The following is a 19,490-nucleotide window of genomic DNA, read 5'->3' as shown; positions in this document are numbered from 1 at the left end:
AAGTATGCAGGGTTTATTATTATCCAGTTCAGCTCCATTTCTCTTGTGCAAAACAATCTACAATCTACCCAGTAATGCTTTCTACTGCGAACAAACACATTTAGCCAGCTTCACTTTTGCATCTGCACATGGCATAAAGCAAGAATTGGCGTGGCTAGGAATGAAAGGCAACAATCAGTATTGGAGGCTAAAGTTCTTTCGCTGCAAAAATGAAATTATTCGGAAAGCCCTCTTTACACCAAGCTAAGGCGGCTAGCGATGCACAAATCATGGTCTTGTTAGATTCTGGCTCCATTAGATCTCTTGTTCATGAGCTTTAGGTTAGGCAGGGATCAGTCCGACGCTTAACAACCGAAAATGCCCCATGCCAATCAATTAATACTATTTCAATGTGGTATCTAGGCTGAGCCAACATCGGCACAACTGTCTGAAGAGCTACAGGAAAAGAGGCCGGCTTTTAGTTTAGTTATTATTGTGACCGAAAGCTACATCTTGCGTTTGAAATACCTAACAGCAGATTATGTTTGAGAGAAGCTAAAGCTACATAGGAGTATTCATACATCGGTCTTAGGTAGCTGCATGCGTGTCTCGCCAAACAAAGAAACTGTTTTTTATTTTATACTAAAACTGCCCTAAGGTGTGTTCGTTTCTTAGGATCTAAAGTTTAGAGGTATCACATCAAAGAGAATCTTATCATTTAGAAGTATTAAATAAAATCTAATTATAAAACTAATTGCAGAACCCCAGGGCTAACTCGCGAGACGAATCTAATGAGGTATATTAATCCATGATTAGCGGATGATTACTGTAGCATCACTGTGGCAAATTATGGATTAATTAGGCTCATTAAATTTGTCTCGCGAATTAGCACCCATCTGTGCAAAAAGTTTTATAAACAGATTTTATTTAATTCTTCTAAATAGCAAGATTCTTTTTGATGTGACGGGTCTAAATTTTAGACGGGAGGAAATGAACACACCCTAATTAATCCACAACCAGCTATACCACATCTTTCCCCGGGAACCCCTTCAGAGATTTTATATTAGCAGTCGTACTACAAGCGTTTCTGAACTTGTCAGTCAGACGACAATGTTCTGAACCTAAGAGAACGCAAGTACCGGAGGAGTTGTGACAATTGCTAAGCATTTGAGGGTGTTTATAGTCAGAGAACTCAAACATAAATGGGCACCCACTGCTCCCTTACGAACTCTCTCCGCCCTCTCATTTCTCCTCGTCTGTCATCTCCTCTCGCACACGATCAGCAGGAGCTCGAACAAATTCCTCAAGGTCTTGTCCCGAACCCAGTTCTTCGCATCCGGTGCCTCTCCATCCTGCAAGGACCTCCAAAAGCCACAGCCTTAAGCTCGAGCTTGCTAGTGCGGTGCTGCTATTCTCGGTGCGCCGTTTGGTGAGGAAGTTTATATTCTTGGTTGCTCGAATCGGGTGCGCACGAATCGCTGAAGATCGCGCCTTTTGTGGATTGCTTCCGCGAGAGCTCGGCACGGCGTCGAGTTCTTGGAACCGGCTTCGGCTCCCTGTGGGCTACGTGCGCGCGCGAATCCAATAAAGGCGCGCTCTTTTGCTCGGTAGCTAGTCGCGACTGGTGGCGGCGGGAGCATGGGCGCGGGCGCGTCGGACCTGGCGGGGATGGAGCCCGGCGGCAAGGTCCCGCGCGCCGGGCTGGGCGACCTGCCGGAGCTGTGCGCCGCGGAGGTGCTGCTCTACCTCGACGCGCCGGACATATGCCGGCTCGCGCGGCTGAACCGTGCGTTCCGCGGCGCGGCGGCGGCGGACTTCGTGTGGGATGCGAAGCTGCCGGAGAACTACGGCCATCTCCTGCGTTTCGTCGATGAAGCGAAGGAGGTGGGAAGTAGGAGCGAGATGGGGAAGAAGGACATCTTTGCAAGGCTCGTCAAGCCTGTGCCGTTCGACGGTGGCAGAAGGGTGAGATTTTTCTTTCTTTTGATCGGTCTCGTTCCATTTTGATTTTTTTTGAAAAGGTTTTTCTCAAGGAGTTTGGATATGGGGCTGATTGGCACTCGGAGCATGCATAACCTTGATTTACTTCTAATTTGTTTATCTGCCCTTGCAAGAAAACAAAGTTTCTGAATACTAGTTCTCAACGAATCTTGTTTGGAAAACAAGATGTATAAATTTGATCCATCACAGTTCAACTGTTTAGGTAATTTGGAATTGATATTTTGTTCAAAAAAATCTCGTGGTTTCCCTGTCTTAGCATAGACCAGTGGGAAAAAAAAAGAGAGAGAACTATGCAGTTTTGTTGTTGTTCTATGCGAAATTGGTTTAAATGTTTGGTCTATAGAGAGCTTCTCCAACGTGTGCTTTTTCTTCTTTGTCCGGCAGGAATTCTGGTTGGAGAAGAGCAACGGTGAGATCTGCATGGCGTTGTCGTCGAAAGCCCTGGTGATAACAGGAATCGATGATAGAAGATACTGGGTCAACATGCCAACCAGTGAATCTAGGTAGATATGAACTCGCATCTTACTTCCTTGTTCCTACCGTGTTGAAATTTCTTTTGTTTGTGCTGCTACGGTTGTTGACATCTATGCCTTGTGTTTGTGTATTGTGGGATTGTAATGAATGTTTTTTTGTCAACACGGTATTGTGGGAATGAATTGGTGTTCATGATACTATAGCTGCTAAATTGATGAGGTATATAAGCATGGACGCTAGCAAAATAATTGGTTGAAAATAGCACCGTGTGTGGAGCTGAAATTCAGTTGTTCTGTCAATATTTCGTTAGCTTTGAACTCGTGGTTTTTAGTACCATCTTACCACCAAATTTCTCTGGTCTTGTGTGGTCAGCTCTACACTCTTTTCCCTACAGATGACTACCTTTTTAGACACTGCACAGAATAATTTATAATTATGTGCAATCATCTGTGCATGTGACTGACCTGTTTTATAACGTGTTACAGGAAGCTACTACTTAGTTCCTTAAGTATGTTTGTGTCCAGTGAATTAAGGAAATACCTGTCCATCGCACTGACACCCAAAAAGTATTTTTAGACATGTAAGGACTGAAAGCTTCTGAGTATAAAAACAAGGAGGAAACAATTTGCTCTATCTCGACCGCCTTTGGCTGTCTTCTTGTCACTGGGGGCTGCCTTTCTAGGCCAACTAGCGTGAACACAACTATACAAGCCTTTCTTTGAGCACACAATGTTTGTTTCTGCACGCTTGTATCTTCTTACTTTTGGATGGCAGGTATTGAGCTTTGTTCCACGTTTGCTGAGCTGATATATGTTTGAGAGCCATGTGGATCATATGGCCTGTTATCTGCATGGTAATTGTTAATATGGCTGGTTGCTGTGACTCTTACTAAAAGCTGGCAATTGACTGTCAAGCGTGATGCCAATGTAATAGAAAATTTGAAAGAAATCCATTGCCTTTGATTATTTCAGTTCCATCTTGCAGAACTCAATGCTCTGTATATTATACGGTGAAAATAAACTGAACCATATATACCTTTTGTGGATGATCCTGCAGGTTCCAGTCATTTGCATATCTCCAGCAAATCTGGTGGTTTGAGGTAGTCGGAGAAGTGGATTTCAGCTTCCCTGCAGGGACCTACAGCCTGTACTTCAGGCTTCATCTTGGCAAGTCTTCAACACGTTATGGCCGGCGTATTTGCAGCTCAGAGCAAATCCATGGCTGGGACAAGAAGCCTGTACGGTTTCAGTTATCTACATCAGATGGTCAGCACGCCGTGTCCCAGTGCTACTTAGATGAGCCTGGAAGCTGGATCTTGTACCACGTTGGTGATTTCGTTGCATCAAGCTCTGAGCAGGCAATCAAACTGAAGTTCTCGCTAGCCCAAATCGACTGCACTCATACAAAAGGTGGTCTGTGCGTCGATTCAGTTCTGATTTATCCAAAAGGCTTTGAGCCAGAAAGGGTGATCAGGGCTCAGAAATGAGTTTGTCACTTGATAGAGTCACTATACATTAGAGTTGTAGAGAAGTATGAGCAGCCTGCCATTTTTAACTCGGGCTAGTTGTATACTATGAGAGCATGTGTATATGGTAGAATGGTGTTCTTTTGTACGACGCCAATAACTGTGTGTATTGAGCTTTGGAGCTCAGGTACATCCACATTGGTTATGGTTCTCTAACTTCTTTTCAGAATGTAGTCTGCACCAAGTCGTAGCTCTTGACTGTTACTATTCACTTTTCGTGCTTTTCTTTTCTTTCCCTAAGAGTCCTCGAGTACACGCAGCTATTGCTGATCCTTGTGATGATTGAACGTTGCAATGCTGAATGGAAGAGATTACTGCGGGGCTTCAAAGAATATTGGTGCGCAGACCAAACTGTTCGAAATCTGGTTCTTTAAATCTTCCCCAAGAGACCTACCAACCGACAGCGAGACACGATCTTTCACCTTTCCTGGAGTATCTTGCTTGCATGACAAAAGTCGTTGCGTCACAATGTGCCTGGACTCCTTTGACGGCGCCGGCAGCGGTCGGCACGCAAAGCGGGTGCGGCCGCACCTCTGGACGCGACGCGAGGACTCGGCGGGCGGCTGATACCAGAAACCAGACGGGCCGTGCCCGACCGGCCGGCCACAGGTCGCTCATCCCTTCCCCCCTCGTGCCTGTCCCGTCCCCCGGAAGCGCCACGAAAACACAAAGCAAAAGCGGCCACGCAAAGGGAACAGCGCCCCCAAACTCGGTTCCCCTCCCTCCACCTCCACCATCCGCCGGAAGGAACCCCCTCCCCTCCTCTGACCGCTCCTGCCGTTTCCATGGAAGAGATGGTGGTGGACGACAGCGGGGGCGGCCGCTGGGACTTCCTCGACTGGGTCGGCCCCGACACCTCCTCCTGCATCTTCCAGCTCCTCGACGACCCCGCCGACCTCGCCCGCGCCGCCGCCGTCTCGCGCTCCTGGCGCCGATTCGGTTCGCCCCTCATCCCAATCGCCCTGCCCGCCTGTCTCCTACTCTCGTCTCGTCTCCCTGTCCGTCGTCGGGTTGCGTAATTGGGTTGGCTGCTGAGCTCCACGCTTCCGTTATGGAGTATTTCCCCATTCCCATGCAGTGATCGACCACGAATTCTGCAAGACCCTGTGCCGGCGGATATGCCCCGAGGTCGCCAACTTCACCCGCGCGGTCGTGGTCACCCGCTCGCCGCCCGCCCCGGAGCGCGCCTCCGAGTCCAGCCGCGACACCGAGTTCAGGACCCGCGAGAGGGACCACGTCGTCTACTCCTACCTCGGGGGCGCCCTCGTCTCCGCCAAGCCCTCCATGGACTGCATCCTGCACTGCATCGGGGCCTCCAGCACCGACTATTTCCCCGAGGAGACCATAGACAACACGCTCGAGCCGCGGGACCGGGTGAATCACCGGCCCTCCTACTGGTCTAGCGGCGGCCACGAGGACCCCGACGCCCCGGAGAGCTTGACATACAGGCTTAGCTCTGATCTCTGCATGATTGATGAGGTCAGGGTGCAGCCCTTCGAAGGTAGGACATGCACCTGATTTAGGTTGTCGTCATGTTTCTAGTTGCCTACAATTAGATTTGCCTTTCCGGGACATTGGTCCTGTGAATTCCAATGCCCTTTTTGGTTTTGTGCTTCCAGCTTTCTTTCAGACGGGCAATCCTATCTACGCTTCAAAGGCGGTGCGAATTCGGCTGGGCCATTCCAATCTTCCTCCTGGAGAAGAGTCTTTTGTTACGGATGAGAATGAGAACAGGAGGGCAATCGCTGATGAAAATTACGTGTGGACGTACACGTCACCAGAGTTCCCTATGCTGCCGGTGAGTCAAGGCCAGCATCTTTCCCCCTCTTGTTGACTCATCTACCGACCATCAGGCAGCAGCTTCTTTTAAGATGACATCCGGCACTGTAAAGCTACTTTATCATGTCTTGATTCTTATCATGATCAATTGATTCCTTCGGGAGCATGGAACATACATAAAAATATAGATGTGGCACTTTGACAATTTTAGCGGGCTGTTTGGAATATGCTGGAGAGATCATTCCCTTTGCAAGATATTCAATCAGGTGCTATGATCTTAATCCTAGACTGGTTGTACTACAAGTTTAATTGAAATTTGAAAACTTCCAGTCATTATGTTAGCTTTCAGCAATGAAACAGCTTGTTTTTTTTAATAATCTATGCAGTATCATTGCAGTTAAGAAACGATAACCGAACCCACAAGAAGTGGGTGTTCTAGCTTGCCTTTTATTTTACTTTTGTTGAATTGTATGAGTCCATCACTGGTCGAATAGTCTTGGCAAAAGGAGTTTGGTACTGAATGTTCGAGCTTGTATTTTTCGCTTTCCTCGGTTAGACCTGAATGGATGATACGACAACTTTACTGATGCCATCTTATGTTGGCATGATAGGAAAATGTGTTACAGACCTTCAAGCTTCCGCGTCCTGTCCTTTGCATTGGTGGTGTAGTGAAGATTGAACTGCTGGGAAGAATACAGAAACAAGCTTCAGATCATAAGTATTACATCTGGTAAGTTCTCAATCTTCTGATTTTCTATGTTGATTGGTCACCTGTTTTCTTTTTCATGGTTCTCTTCTCACAAAGTGTCAGTGTCATAATTTAGCTCCGAGGAGGGAACTGGTATGATTGTTATGCAACCTCGAAATAGTTTGTCTTGAAAGGATCTTGGTGATGCCTTGGGGGAGGGGGGGGGGGGGGTGGGAATAGGCGTATATGAAAATTCCTGAAAAATCTTCGCAACGGTTAAACCTGTCGGAACTTCCGACACTGTGTAAGAATTTCCGATGGACCAGAACTTCCGACACTGGACCGAAACTTCTGACAAACAGGAAAGTTCTTAAACAAAATTCAAAAATAAACTTGAAACCGAAGAACCTGGCTGAATCAAAAGTTCGGCAATGATGCTTAGAGACTCCTGCAAGTGACCTTTGCAAGCAAAACAACACGAGTATGTAGATCGAGACAAAACAAGCCGTAGGTCAATAAGAACTAGATAAAAACAATAAGCACAAGAATAAGCACAAGAGACAAGTGATTTGTTCCCGAAGTTCACTTCCACTAAGAAAGCTACGTCTCCGTTGAGGAGCTCACAAAGAGCCGGGTCTTCCACTAACTCTTTACCTCACTTAATCAACCATAAAGGAGGATTGAGTCATTTACTATGAAATCCACAAAGGATAGGTAATACAAACTTTCTAGGGCACGCACACACACGAGAGGACATTCAACCGAACGACGCCGAACCGTCTTGAAGCTGAGTAACAAACGCGAATCTATGGATGAAGATGCTTCAAGTGCTCTTGAGATGAACGTGGCTGCCTTCTCACTCAAATGCTCAAGCCTCACACCTCAATCTTGCTCTTACCCAAACCCTAACTCGAATCAACTCAAGGATTAGCTCTTGGAGGGAGTGGGGAGTGTAGTGGAAGCTTGTGGAGGTGCTTTTCTCGGGGAAGAACAGCAGCAAGTGAGGAGGGGGGCGGAGGGGTATAAATACCCGACCCCCAAAAACTAGCCGTTAGTGTGCTGGTCAAGTGATTGTCGGGACTTCCGACCCTATTAAAAACAGCCGGCTGAGGAACCCCCTTCAGAACTATCAAGCAAGTTCCGGCAGGGGTTGGAACTTCCGACCCATGGTCGGAACTTCGGACACACATTGAGTCAGTGAGAAAACTAAATGCATAATTGTGTGATTTTATGTCTCTCATGTGTAGTTAGCGTCTCAATTAAGCACTTTGACATCTTCAAGCTATGCATTCGTATTCCTCTTAATAGTACGGTGTTTCCTATATTCAAATTTAAAATAGAAAATAAATAAAGATCTTCTTTTGAGCTCCATCACCGTATATCGAGTAGATTGGCGTCTTTTCACGCAAATATTTCATTTTATTGAACTTTAACCTGTCCATAGCTCGATAAACATGTTAGCTCCTTAATTATGCATGTCATCAACACCAAAATCCACTTAGGGGACAAATGCACTTTCATGTCTACATCACAACCATTTTCTGTGTGATTCTTATTTCTTCCCTTTAAACTCATCCACGAGAAACAAATGCCATCTTGTGATGGTGAATTTTCTGGTCTATATCTAAAGTAGAGTTTGCTTTCTATAATTCATCTGAAGCATCTCCTTGGATATGCATGAACTCATGATGCTAACAGTTTGTTTTCTTTTTGTGTGTTGGCAGTGTCTGCCATGCCCAAGTGATAGGGCGCTCGCTTTCACCTGAATTCATGGTCGACATCTCCGATCCTGCTGATTACTCAATCCTCAAGTATTTACCAGGGGCCAGTAACTTGCGCATAGAAGACATAATCAACAGTGACGCTAAAGACTCGACGGAGTGGCACTCGCTTGTTTCTAGGTACAGGCAGATGAGGCATGTGGCGATGGTGAATATGCTGCTTGGTCCTGTACAGTTTATGGATGGAGACGACGATGTGGGTGGTGTCACAGATGATGACATGTACATGTAGGCTTTATTTGCTGGACTTGAGCACTGTGTAACCTAATTGAACGAAGGTTGTTCAGATGAGTGAAAGCGCAAACTGTTGCTGTTTCTGTTTTTGCAACTCTGCTTGTTCGGGTTACCCAATTGAACGAGGCTAGGTTGTATCAGATGAGTAGAGTGCAAGACGGTTACTATTTCTGGTTTTGCAATACTTGTTCTGGTTTGGCTACGTTCTTGACTTTCATTTATCTTTTTCTCTCTCTCGAAGATGCACGAGAGCCGTGCGTTATTGTATTAATAGGTAGAAACAGTTTCGAGTAGAGCTGTGCGTTATTGTATTAATAGGTAGAAAAAGTTTTGAGTACACGCAGAATCCACGGCTTTGGTTAGTTTTTTGTTACATTGATTTGTTCCTTATCCTCTGACCTCCTTTCTCCTAGATTGCTGAACATTATGGCAAGCCTTCCCTTCCTCTTCCCTTACCCAGCAGCTCGACGGCAGTGTGGAGCACGCTCCGCGGACCGCTGCCGCCGTTCTGCTCCCCACACTCTTAATGGCGGAACGTGAGGCATCCTACGGAGTCCCTGACCTGCTGAGGCATGGATTCGCGGCGGATCTGCAGTTCAGCAGGACCCCAAGTTCGCCGATTCTACTTGATTTTCTTTCCTCGCTACAACATGGCATCGATTTGGTGGCGAGGGGCGCACGGGCCTGTGGCGACCGCAATGGCGCCGGTGGCCGGCGGCGACGGCCTCGTCGGCTGCCATGGCGGAGAAGGCAATGGAGTCGGTCGCCGGCGGCGACGCGGCCTCGTCGGCTTCCATGGCGGCGATGGCAATTGGCGCCGGTCGCTGGCGGCGGTGCGGTACAAATAGCCAGCGATCGTAATCATGATCCGATATTTTACAAATAACACCGTAATTCGGATTGCAGCTATTAATCGCGATCCTGTATTTTACGAATAACCCCTAGTTTGGATCGCGACTAAATCGCGATCTGATTTTTACAAATAACCCCCTTACCGGGATCCAATATTTTGCAAAAGGTCCCCCTCCCTCTTCCCTGGATCGGCCGACGGCGACCGCCGCCGCACCTTCCCTCCGTCTACTCCAGGCGCGAAGTCCAAACTATCCATCCCCAGCTCCAATCCTATCACAGGATTTCCTGCCCTCCGGATCAAAGAATATTTGCGGCCCCTCTGATCATGGGGCAATGTTCGGGAGGAGCGATTCGCCGGATCCGATGTAACCGTCGCCAATCCACCGCCATCAGCTGGAACCACGAGTACTGCTGCACGATGATCACAACTGCGGTGGAATGGGAGCATTCGGCGAACGATTGTGACCGTTGCTGCTGCGGAAAGAATGTGCGGCGGCCGCAAGACCTTGCCGTGGCAATGGCATGTTCTTAGGAGAAGCAACCAGTTCGTGGATGTGGATCATCACGTTGTTTATGGTACATTGCTACTAACTTCTACTTGACTGTCGTGACTGGAGTTCCTTGTCGTTAAACTCCATTTCTGCTGAAGAAGTAGGCCGCAGTTGAATGGATTAAATTGGCACAAGGGATTTGCATTGGGCTGATGCAATTTCTTTCAGTTCAGTCTTCTGCATCGAATTGTCACCATGTCTAGAGAAATGTAGCGCTTAATTGGCCACCAATTTGCCACATACAAGCTGAGTTATAGTATCTCTGAATTACAACTAGAAACTCTTTGATGTGAAGATGGAATTGAATCTTGATGTCAGTCTGACCACTCCATTCATTGGCTTGGTACTGCTACCAGTGGTTATCCATGTGACCGTTTTGTGACTCTTCTTGCATACATTCTCCCACCTATGCCTTTTAACAAAATTGTGTTTCCTAGGTAGTGTGCAGAGAAAATTTTAGCAGTCTTCTGTGCAGTCTTTAGTTTCAAAACTTTGTCATATGGTTGCCTTGTAAGATGTGATCTGCCTTGCTTGTGGTTGTGGTACTGTTTTTACCTTATGCCTGGAAATAGATATGTTCCTGTCCATTTCATGATCAGGAACAGCCAGAAGTTATGGCTTATTGATACTGAGATGGCTGTGCACTACAGGAACTTCTCTAGGCCATAAATCAAGTTCTGCAAATAATCCAAGTGAAATGTCTTGTTAGAAAACCAAAGATAGTGAGGCGCAAGTATCTCTTCAGTCACGAATCATGGATAATACAGGAAGTGTGGTGCAAAGTTACCTTCAACCGTACCACCTTTCTTATTGCCAGGATTAATCCTGGCATTAGGCATTGAACATTTGTGACATCATGTCGTAAGGTGTAAATCTGAAAGTATTGAGTGATGTGACCAGTTCAGTGTATTTCAGTCAAACAATAGCACTATGCAGTAGAGCTTATTAGTACCTCTCCTGGGCCTGAGAAATTGATTGATGTGCTGGAAACAAGACCTGGAAGAACCATACTGTGTACACGCACTCCATCTTCTCCAAGTACTTGGCCCCTTGCCTATTCCAAAATATCAGTCAATTAGTTTCTAAACTCACATTTTGGTGTTGTGGGTTTTTTGTAGAGTTGAAAAATTAGTAAGAAATGCACACGAAGAAGAGGTTGCTGTAGCACTCTCGGAAGCTACAATTGCAATATCGTTTATTGACACTTACTGGATTACTCGTATCCATATCTTCCTTGTTGTATATCTGGCCAAGATCTGATATGTTATTTGCAATCTGTATTGCATCTTGCGATGGCAAGTCCTGTCGATGTCAACATTACCGCATCAGTCCGCAAATTCCTGACAGCATATACTGACAACTGTACTTTGAGTACTTTAAATTTATTTGTTTCTTTTGGCATTTCATTCATTGACGGGTGATATTCCAGGGCACATATTGTTTCGTGGTAACAGATAACAGATGGGTTTGATTTGTCACGAATGCTTCATACCGATGGGTTAGGTCTTGATTCCACAATTTCAACATTGCTGTAGTGAAATGAGGCCTGTATAGCAGCTTGTTGAAGGAGCACTGAGCCAATCGATAATGTTGGTGCAACCAAGCAACCCTGATCAGGGAACCAGCATAAGTTGGCATGCTTAAATGGCACTGGCAATATAAATTTCGGAAATAGTGTGGTAGTGACAATATACCATGCTTGCCTTCTCGCAAAATGCTGAAAGTTCAGTTACTGTATCTAGCTCAATTTTTGGAACATAGACAATGCTGCTTAAACCAAATGCTGCTGCCTGTTCACAAATCATTTCAGATAGACAAGCACTGTTATATTTGTTATCAGGCTGTTGACATGGAAAGAATCTGAAGCACAATCTGATGAGCCTTGACATGATTAGGTCTTTACCTGACAAATTAGTTAATTAATTTTTAGTTGTGAATTATGTTTCTCTCAATCATTGTCAGGATTACTGAAACACGTTGCTGAGGCCCTGAGTCAGTTTGCTGCTTAAATCCGCCCTGGGACTTTCGGATGAATTTGAAACCATACGATTTGCATAGCTGTATTTATTTAGCTTTGGGCTTAAGTACCTTGCAATTTGATGCAGCTTACATATCATTTTCCATGTTGTAGGTGGGCAATCGACATACCTGCTTGACATTGTCATAAACAGTTGAAGGTTCGCTGAAATCAACAACCACGCCAGTTGCTCTCGACTGAAAGAACAGATAATGCAATTAGCGGAAGAAGCAGCCTGAAAATTTGCAGCGGCGGAAGGTATGTACTTGTGCTATGGAGCCCAGAACCATTGTGAGATCATTGAGCACCGGAATTTCCAACGGCTCCTCCATGCCACTTATCTGGAGTGCAATGCCAGCATTCACAAAGAGTCCGAGATAAAGAACAGAAGCGGCAGCTTGGAAATTGAAAGTCAGAAACAAGTGCTTGCTGCAGGGGGAATAGCACATTGAGTGAACGGTGAGCACCTGCCCCGCGTCCTCGCCAATGCCCTGGGAATCGATTGCCCCTGCAAGTTCCATTCCCCTGGCTTTACTCACCGCAACAATCGCAGTCCTCCCAATTTCCTTTGTGGCCCCGATGATAACAACCTGGACATAATAACACCGGCCCTCAGAAGGAAGCGAGCTAACGGTGACAGAGAAGTTGGCTTTCCCAAGAACACAAGCAACAGCAGAGCACAGTACCTTGATTGTGCTCTGGGACGGTGGCGTCTCCATGGAGCACAGGACCTTGGCTGCATTCCTCGTCGCAAATTTGCCGCATGTTCTGATTCCAACAGGATGGCATAACGAAACCATCTTCATTCAGCAGAGCCGCTGAGCGAGAGAGCGCTCGAGTTTGGTGGGTGTATGCTCTCCTTGCCCTCTCTCCCGTTTGTGTCCTGGGCTACCTTATCTTCGTTGTTTGGAAGCGAGTGTCCTGAAGCCATTTGGCTTGCATGCGTAACTGTCAGCTTCTTGGAGAGGACCGATTAGCACTGATGCAACTCTAATTGAATGCCTGAAATGGACTCGGCCTCGTTGCGTGGACTCTAGTGTACTAATCCAGTGTCTTGTTGATTCTTTGATGCAGCAGGTAGCGTAGCAAGGCACTCTGGATGCGCTGTGCGCTGTGAGGCTGTTAATTACTAATTGCCCTTGCCCATTTACCACGATGGCTATCGGTCCAGGAAGACGGCCCCAGGTACGGAACCCAACATACGGCACACAAAACCCATCCGGTCCTATCCTATCCACTTGCACAGCCAGTCGTCTTCTTCCCTCTCGCTCACGGCCACGGCCTTGAGAAAAAGCACAGCGGTTAATTAGTAATGGCGCAAGCTCCACACTTGCATTGTATTTGAGTGTGCTGCTAGTACATTTTACCTCTGCCTGCTTCTAGTGGTTGTGCAATGGCAATACGCTTTTGTGTCGTAGAATCTACTGCTGCCGCCGCCGCTGCTCGTGCGTTGCTTTCTTTGCTGGTTTCCTCGTGCTTGTTGGTTTTGCAAGCCAAGCATCCGCGTTCTCGTCCTCCGCCTTCCTACAAGATCGCATGCTCTCGTCTGGGATACGCGTCGTCTGAAACCAGCCAGCCTGCTCTTCGTACATCTCGATGTCGATGGGAATTGATTTTTTTTTGAAAATATATAAGTCATCTGATATTTTTAGGGAAAATAATCGAGAGATAAATAGCAGATCTTGGATCAGCATCGCCAACAGCGTTTTCGTCTTTTCTTGCAGGGGGCGAGGCGTGATAGTGATAGCGCTCGCAGCAGCGAAGAGAAGCCCCCCGGTCCTCCGCTTGCCCCCATGACATGCGGGCCCCGCGGAACCGGCTCGCCTTTGGATGCGCACGCCACGCGCACTCGAGTGACCGCGCCGAGGGAGTCGCGCGGTCTCGCTGGTCGATCGACGAGATCGCGACGCCATCCGGTTTCTGACAGCGCGGGCCCCGCCAACACCGTACGTGGGCATGTGCGTCGCGTCGCGCACTCGCATCGGCGCATTATTTATTGGGCGCGCCAAGAAGGACTAGCTGCCCGCGACGGCGCGGTGCGGTCGCTGACGCGCGGGCCCCGCCGCGGCGGTCATGAGTTTTCAGATCGGGAGGGAATGGCGACCACACGAGCTCTTTCTTTCCTTTGCTGCATCAAAGCACGGGATCTTTTATTTATTTGATTTGATTACGATACAGGAAAGGCAAAGAAGCAGCTGGTCACATTACGAGCTGCCAAATCTTGCCCCTCTCGCCAAGGTAAAATCCCATTCAGCGATTGCCTGCTTCACCAAGCAAGAACAGTGATGATACGGCTGGTAACATGCAGTAGCATCTTCTTTTATAAGCAGTTCCCAATCGCCTTGTCCTTGGTGCTCGTCATTCCCTCGAGTCCAAAACTTCTCATCTGACTTATTAATGCTTGCAGTATAAACTAGTACTAGTAATAAACAAACAAACCCAAACGAGATTTGTGACGACAAGGCCCCTCGAGCAGCCCGTAAATCCCCGTGCCGTCTCGGCACGGGCACCCTCCGAATTGACATTTCACCAGACTATAAAATCTCCTGTAGTAGGATCAAGGGGAAAAAGAAAATTTATTCATATAGCTCGGCTTGGTGTGGCGCTCATGGTTGCCGGCATCTTTCCACGCTGCAAATGGCGGAGTGCCTACCCGAATAAAACAGCAGAGGATTCCTCCTTCCCCTGCGCTGCGCCTGCTCGTTTCTTCTCTAGCGTTTGTTCCCTTGTTCCCTTTTCCATCCAGTCCTGCTCCGTTTGTTCGCTTCCTCCTCCTCAGTTCCAGCATCCCTTCCCCCCTGCTGATTTAGCTACCAGTGTCCCAGTCTTTCGCGCCACTGAGCTCTGCCCACTCCTCAACCACTCCAGATCACGGCCGCTGGTGCTGCAGCGGCGGAGGTGTCAAAGAAATGAGCTTGCGGGGCGACCCGGCGGCGGCCGGGGACGAGACGGCGGAGGAGCTGCTGGAGCGTGTCCGGGGGATGGTGCCGCCGGCACTGGCGGCGGCGAGGGCGGCGGGCGGGTTCCCGGGCCGGTGGAAGGCGATCGCCGCCAAGCTGGAGACGCTCCCGGCGTGCCTGTCCGACCTGTCCAGCCACCCTTGCTTCGCCAAGAACGCGCTGTGCCGCGAGCTGCTGCAGTCGGTGGCCGCCACGCTCGCCGAGGCGGCCGACCTCGCGGGGCGGTGCCGGGGGCCGCCGGAAGGGAAGCTGCGGACGCAGAGCGCCATCGACGCCCTCGCCGGGAAGCTGGACCTCAACCTCCGGGACTGCGCGCTGCTCGTCAAGACAGGCGTGCTGTCCGACGCCTCCGGCCCCTCGCCGCCGGCAGAGGCGCCGGCGCACGCGGACGTCCGGGAGCTGCTCGCGAGGCTGCAGATCGGGCACACCGAGGCCAAGAACCGGGCCGTGGACGGGCTCCTTGACGCGCTGCGCAACGACGAGAAGAGCGTGCTCTCCGTGCTCGGCCGCGCCAATGTCTCCGCGATTGTGCAGCTGCTCACGGCGTCGGCGCCCGTGGTCCGGGAGAAGGCCGCCACGGTGATATGCCAGGTCGCGGAGTCGGGCAGCTGCGAGAGGCTGCTGGTGTCGGAGGGCGTCCTGCCGCCGCTCATCAGGCTGGCCGAGTCCGGCAGCGTCGTCGGGCGCGAGAAGGCCGCAATCACGCTGCAGCACCTGTCTGTGTCCCCTGATGCTGCGCGCGCGATCGTCGGCCACAGCGGCGCCGGCCCGCTCATCGAGATCTGCCAGACGGGGGACTCCATCTCGCAGTCCGCCGCGGCCGGCGCGCTCAAGAACCTCTCGGCGGTGCCGGAGGTGCGGCAGGCCTTGGCCGACCAAGGAATCGTCCGCGTCACGGTCAACCTGCTGGACTGCGGCGCCGTGGCCGGCTCCAAGGAGCACGCCGCCGAGTGCCTGCAGAACCTGACGTCGAGCAGCGACAGCTTGCGGCGCGCCGTGGTGTCCGAGGGCGGGCTGCGCAGCCTGCTGCTCTACCTGGACGGCCCGCTGCCGCCGGAGTCCGCGGTGGGCGCGCTCCGGAACCTCGCGGGCGCCGTGTCGCCCGACAGCCTGGTGTCGCTGGGCGTGCTGCCTCGGCTGGCCCACGTGCTGAGGGTGGGGTCGATCGGCGCCCAGCAGGTGGCGGCGGCAGCGATCTGCCGGATGTCCAGCTCCGCGGAGATGAAGCGCGCGGTCGGCGAGCACGGGTGCATGCCGCTGCTGGTGCGGCTGCTGGAGGCCAAGTCGAACGCGGCGCGCGAGGTGGCGGCGCAGGCCCTAGCGAGCCTGGTGAGCTGTCCTCCCAACGCCCGGGAGGTGAGGAAGGACGACAAGGGCGTGCCGAGCCTGGTGCAGCTGCTGGACCCGAGCCCCGCGAACACGGCCAACAAGTACGCCATCGCGTGCCTGCTGACGCTCGCGGCGGCCAAGCGGTGCAAGAAGCTGATGATCTCGCACGGCGCCATCGGGTACCTGAAGAAGCTGTCCGACATGGACGTCGCCGGCGCCAGGAAGCTGCTCGAGAGGCTGGAGCGCGGCAGCCTGCGCAGCCTCTTCAGTAGGAACTAGCGTACGTAGCGGCTGTAGAAAGTAAAAACAAAAAAAAAACCTAAGCTTCACTCTCTGCTTATATGGTGATGATACCTTGGCAATTTTTTTTCTTTTTGCTGTAACATGTATAAAAATCAAGTCCAGTTTCACACACACAACGCTGTCGATGTGCAGGTGTTCGTGTTAACTGAATATATGGAGCTGTAAAGTCAGGAGCTTCAGGCTCTGAATAAATTATGGATCAGTAGCATTTTTTTTCCTTTGTGAATGTTGTCTCTCGCCAGGAAGGCGGGAATCAACTCAGAATCTCGCATGTACTTCAGATATCTGACGCCATGTTTGATCAATGATTTGACAAGGTGCAACGCACTGGTACATGTGAGCTCCATTATTCTGCACGAATCAAATCCCCCGCTCATTCCTCTCGCGCATTTCGAACTAAGAGAGCCAGCGGCGTTTTCCTCTCCCGCCGCCCGATTCAGAGGAACCACAGGCAAGGGAGGATCGGATCGGAGCAGCCATGGCCGTAGACGATGACCTCTTCGGACCTGTACCAGCGCCGCTCGGGTTCCAGAGGCCAGTTGCGGCGGGTGGCATTGAGACGGGGGCACGCTGGGCATCGCGCGCGGCGCGGCACTGACTTCACTTATCCAACAAATTGCTGATCGGAGCAGGCGGCGCCGCTTATTACAGGGCGATCAACATCATCGCCGCCGCTCGTCGCGTCCTTGGACTCGAAGCAGCGCCCGCGAACCCCGTGCTGCCATGCCAGCAGGCTGCCAGTTCCCGGTGATGACAAGGAGACGAAGGCCAAGGTTGGTTCAATTGCCATTAGCTAGCCAGTCGCGACATGCACTTTCGAGCATATACACGCTACAAAAATATTATCCACGGTGGCACAGGTCGGAGCCACGTGTGAACATACAAGACATAACCATGTCCATTACTACTAGGCAACCAAAAATATGAGTACCGCATGAAAGCATAAGGCAGGAGCACGACTGCCAATCCATGTATTCTACACTGGCACATATAGACATTATTCTCGTGCGGTTCATGCTGAAGTGCAGCTCAATGTCCAGCGACGGCTCCCTTGGGACTAGGAGAACACCGACACATCTCATGCCTTGACTTTGGCCACGGGGGCACGGGAAGGGAGTTGCTGCACAAGCCACGGAAAGCAACGGAGCACACGAAACATTAGCGTCGCAATGCCATCCCTGAAAAGCACTTGCACAACAACGCAGAGGCAGGCAGGGGCCACTACCTGGTAGCAGGAGATGAGCGAGGTGACGAATCCGAGAGCTCCAGTCACTCTGGGAGTCACCTTCTTGGGTGCCAGCTGAAGAAGCCCGATGGCCACGACCACGTCCATGGCCGCCTTCACCAGGGCCAGGAGCCGCTCATCCGACTGCTTCATTTTGCTCTGATACTGTTCATTCTGCAAATGGCCACAGAAAAGAAACAGGTGGAAAATTGAAGGGATTGCATACACTTCATGCTCTCGTTTGTGATCAGATCAGTCAGTGGTAGAAAGGAAACCTCGTATTTATCAGTGCGCCTCAGCTCCCTTGCAAGCTTCCTCATCGATCTCGATAGCCTCTTAAGCTCTCCAAGCTGCAAACTCGCAGATACACGATCAGTCATCATGTGCCGTATAAAACTTGAAGCGTATGCGAAGAAATTATGCGTACCTCGACTAGACTAGCGCAGGCAGAAGAAGCCATCCAACAGTACAGGGATATCCTCGCAACCCGGTCCGTCGCCTCCTTGTTCTGGCAACAGAAGCAAAACAAATCTGTCAATAAACCATACGCTGTGCAGTTGTTCATCATAAGGCCCGGCGACTAAGCTTTTAAATCTCGACAAACCTTGATTATTCCTGTTCGTCCTAACCACACAAATTGGTCCAGGAACAAGAACGTCGAAAGGAGCGCGTTTTTGGACTGAAATCGTAGAAGCCGCAGGTCAATTATTATTCTGAAACGGAGGGATTCATGGTGAACAGTGATGAGTAATAGAGTACCTTGCCAAGCAGGACAAGTGTGATAGGAGTCCCTTTAGCAGGTGGGCTGATAAGGGCATGAAGATCATTGACCCACTGGAGATGCATCATCAGAAAAATTAAACAAGCATCAGCTGCGTGATAAAACAACTCTGAGTGATACAACAATGAGATCAGGTGAGTTTGATTCGACGGAAGAATCATATCTGACTGACCTTGACGAGACGGAAAACTTTTCGAGCTAAGGTTGTCGATTTATCGACATCCTGAGCGGTGCCAGGCTGCCCGTTGCTTATGAACTTTGAGCCGTACTGAATCGCCCTGCAGATCTTGTCCCTAGCCTCGGCTTTGTTCAGGTACAGAACAACGAGGCCGAGCTCAGCTCGTGTGGCATCTAACGAGCCCATCTTCCTGTACTCCGTGAGGAATTCGAGAATTCAGAAAAACGTAGGCATATACAATACAACACGCTAATCTTTTACTTGTTTTGTTTATTTAGTTTCTGAGGTGGAGTTTCTCAAAGACTGAAAAAAACAGAGCAAGCCGGTGTGGAAATGCGCAGACAGCAAAGCATCCTAAGCATCAGTGCATTGCATCAGTATGTAGTATGAACAGCTAGCATAGCATCGCTTCTGCAGTAGCCTATCCATCCATTAGACTGACAAACAACAGAAACCCCAGAACATCACTTCTACTTTCTAAATCAGCCTATCCAACCATTAGACCGAGGAGAAACTACTAGCGTAGCATCAGTATCACTTCTGAAGTAGGTTATCTATCCATCACACAGACAAGGCAACACAACTCAAGAGCATCACTGGAACTGAAGTACTGAACCAAAACGGAGGGAACTGCAATTACCTCTTGCTGGTGATGACACAGGGAGAATGGTTGAGTTGGGAGGCCAAGGTAAGGGGTGGATAGAGGAGGGACCACCTGGTGTTAGCCGAGGCCTTCCAAGGAAGCCAGTCCTGGAGCAGCTTCCTCAGCTACTTCACTGCACCATTCGATTTGTGTGGATTGAGATGAGATGACAAGTACGTGGAGGGACAAG

General features: G+C 49.7%; 5 protein-coding genes across 5 annotated transcripts; 3 read left to right on the top strand and 2 right to left on the bottom strand.

Moving 5' to 3' along the window:
• The first annotated feature begins 1,193 nt into the window (after positions 1 to 1,193).
• On the top strand, positions 1,194 to 4,212 carry LOC112874762 (F-box protein PP2-A13-like). Its single transcript, XM_025938274.1, has 3 exons — positions 1,194 to 1,944; positions 2,365 to 2,483; positions 3,511 to 4,212. The coding sequence occupies exons 1-3, from the start codon at positions 1,618 to 1,620 to the stop codon at positions 3,938 to 3,940; spliced, it is 876 nt and encodes a 291-aa protein (XP_025794059.1). The 5' UTR covers positions 1,194 to 1,617; the 3' UTR covers positions 3,941 to 4,212.
• Positions 4,213 to 4,632: 420 nt separating this feature from the next.
• On the top strand, positions 4,633 to 8,662 carry LOC112874761 (F-box protein At4g00755-like). Its single transcript, XM_025938273.1, has 5 exons — positions 4,633 to 4,918; positions 5,058 to 5,480; positions 5,599 to 5,777; positions 6,370 to 6,488; positions 8,171 to 8,662. Exons 1-5 carry the CDS (start codon positions 4,765 to 4,767, stop codon positions 8,457 to 8,459), a joined length of 1,164 nt encoding a protein of 387 aa, XP_025794058.1. The 5' UTR covers positions 4,633 to 4,764; the 3' UTR covers positions 8,460 to 8,662.
• Positions 8,663 to 9,957: 1,295 nt separating this feature from the next.
• On the bottom strand, positions 9,958 to 12,800 carry LOC112877350 (dihydrodipicolinate reductase-like protein CRR1, chloroplastic). Its single transcript, XM_025941644.1, has 10 exons — positions 12,568 to 12,800; positions 12,349 to 12,471; positions 12,148 to 12,222; positions 12,013 to 12,078; positions 11,559 to 11,654; positions 11,357 to 11,473; positions 11,074 to 11,166; positions 10,817 to 10,918; positions 10,652 to 10,738; positions 9,958 to 10,541 (listed from the first exon to the last, which is right to left on the bottom strand). The coding sequence occupies exons 1-10, from the start codon at positions 12,685 to 12,687 to the stop codon at positions 10,509 to 10,511; spliced, it is 912 nt and encodes a 303-aa protein (XP_025797429.1). The 5' UTR covers positions 12,688 to 12,800; the 3' UTR covers positions 9,958 to 10,508.
• Positions 12,801 to 14,167: 1,367 nt separating this feature from the next.
• On the top strand, positions 14,168 to 16,693 carry LOC112877348 (U-box domain-containing protein 4-like). The gene is made up of 2 exons (XM_025941643.1): positions 14,168 to 14,597; positions 14,750 to 16,693. Exon 2 carries the CDS (start codon positions 14,791 to 14,793, stop codon positions 16,447 to 16,449), a length of 1,659 nt encoding a protein of 552 aa, XP_025797428.1. The 5' UTR covers positions 14,168 to 14,597; positions 14,750 to 14,790; the 3' UTR covers positions 16,450 to 16,693.
• A 544-nt stretch (positions 16,694 to 17,237) lies between these two features.
• On the bottom strand, positions 17,238 to 19,445 carry LOC112877351 (peroxisomal membrane protein 11-1). The gene is made up of 8 exons (XM_025941645.1): positions 19,298 to 19,445; positions 18,652 to 18,847; positions 18,458 to 18,532; positions 18,303 to 18,377; positions 18,126 to 18,206; positions 17,974 to 18,048; positions 17,699 to 17,872; positions 17,238 to 17,593 (listed from the first exon to the last, which is right to left on the bottom strand). The coding sequence occupies exons 2-8, from the start codon at positions 18,841 to 18,843 to the stop codon at positions 17,552 to 17,554; spliced, it is 714 nt and encodes a 237-aa protein (XP_025797430.1). The 5' UTR covers positions 18,844 to 18,847; positions 19,298 to 19,445; the 3' UTR covers positions 17,238 to 17,551.
• Positions 19,446 to 19,490: the final 45 nt, after the last annotated feature.

This window comes from Panicum hallii, chromosome 9, assembly GCF_002211085.1.
Source record: "Panicum hallii strain FIL2 chromosome 9, PHallii_v3.1, whole genome shotgun sequence".
In the NCBI taxonomy this organism is placed as follows: domain Eukaryota; kingdom Viridiplantae; phylum Streptophyta; class Magnoliopsida; order Poales; family Poaceae; genus Panicum; species Panicum hallii.
This window is presented reverse-complemented; position numbering and strand designations above follow the sequence as displayed.

Bases quoted from the DNA above. Each gene is read 5' to 3' on its own strand.
- LOC112874762 (XM_025938274.1), top strand. From the start codon at position 1,618: ATGGGCGCGGGCGCGTCGGACCTGGCGGGGATGGAGCCCGGCGGCAAG. The intron at 1,945-2,364 runs GTGAGATTTTTC...TTTGTCCGGCAG, and splicing joins CGTTCGACGGTGGCAGAAGG to GAATTCTGGTTGGAGAAGAG. The intron at 2,484-3,510 runs GTAGATATGAAC...ATGATCCTGCAG, and splicing joins ATGCCAACCAGTGAATCTAG to GTTCCAGTCATTTGCATATC.
- LOC112874761 (XM_025938273.1), top strand. From the start codon at position 4,765: ATGGAAGAGATGGTGGTGGACGACAGCGGGGGCGGCCGCTGGGACTTC. The intron at 5,778-6,369 runs GTGAGTCAAGGC...TTGGCATGATAG, and splicing joins CAGAGTTCCCTATGCTGCCG to GAAAATGTGTTACAGACCTT. The intron at 6,489-8,170 runs GTAAGTTCTCAA...GTGTGTTGGCAG, and splicing joins GATCATAAGTATTACATCTG to TGTCTGCCATGCCCAAGTGA.
- LOC112877350 (XM_025941644.1), bottom strand. From the start codon at position 12,687: ATGAAGATGGTTTCGTTATGCCATCCTGTTGGAATCAGAACATGCGGC. The intron at 12,223-12,348 runs GTGCTCACCGTT...ATTGCACTCCAG, and splicing joins TTGGCGAGGACGCGGGGCAG to ATAAGTGGCATGGAGGAGCC. The intron at 10,739-10,816 runs GTACTAATAAGC...CAATACTTTCAG, and splicing joins ATTTCTCAGGCCCAGGAGAG to ATTTACACCTTACGACATGA.
- LOC112877348 (XM_025941643.1), top strand. From the start codon at position 14,791: ATGAGCTTGCGGGGCGACCCGGCGGCGGCCGGGGACGAGACGGCGGAG.
- LOC112877351 (XM_025941645.1), bottom strand. From the start codon at position 18,843: ATGGGCTCGTTAGATGCCACACGAGCTGAGCTCGGCCTCGTTGTTCTG. The intron at 18,378-18,457 runs GTACTCTATTAC...CTACGATTTCAG, and splicing joins CACTTGTCCTGCTTGGCAAG to TCCAAAAACGCGCTCCTTTC. The intron at 17,873-17,973 runs GTTTCCTTTCTA...GGCCATTTGCAG, and splicing joins GGCGCACTGATAAATACGAG to AATGAACAGTATCAGAGCAA.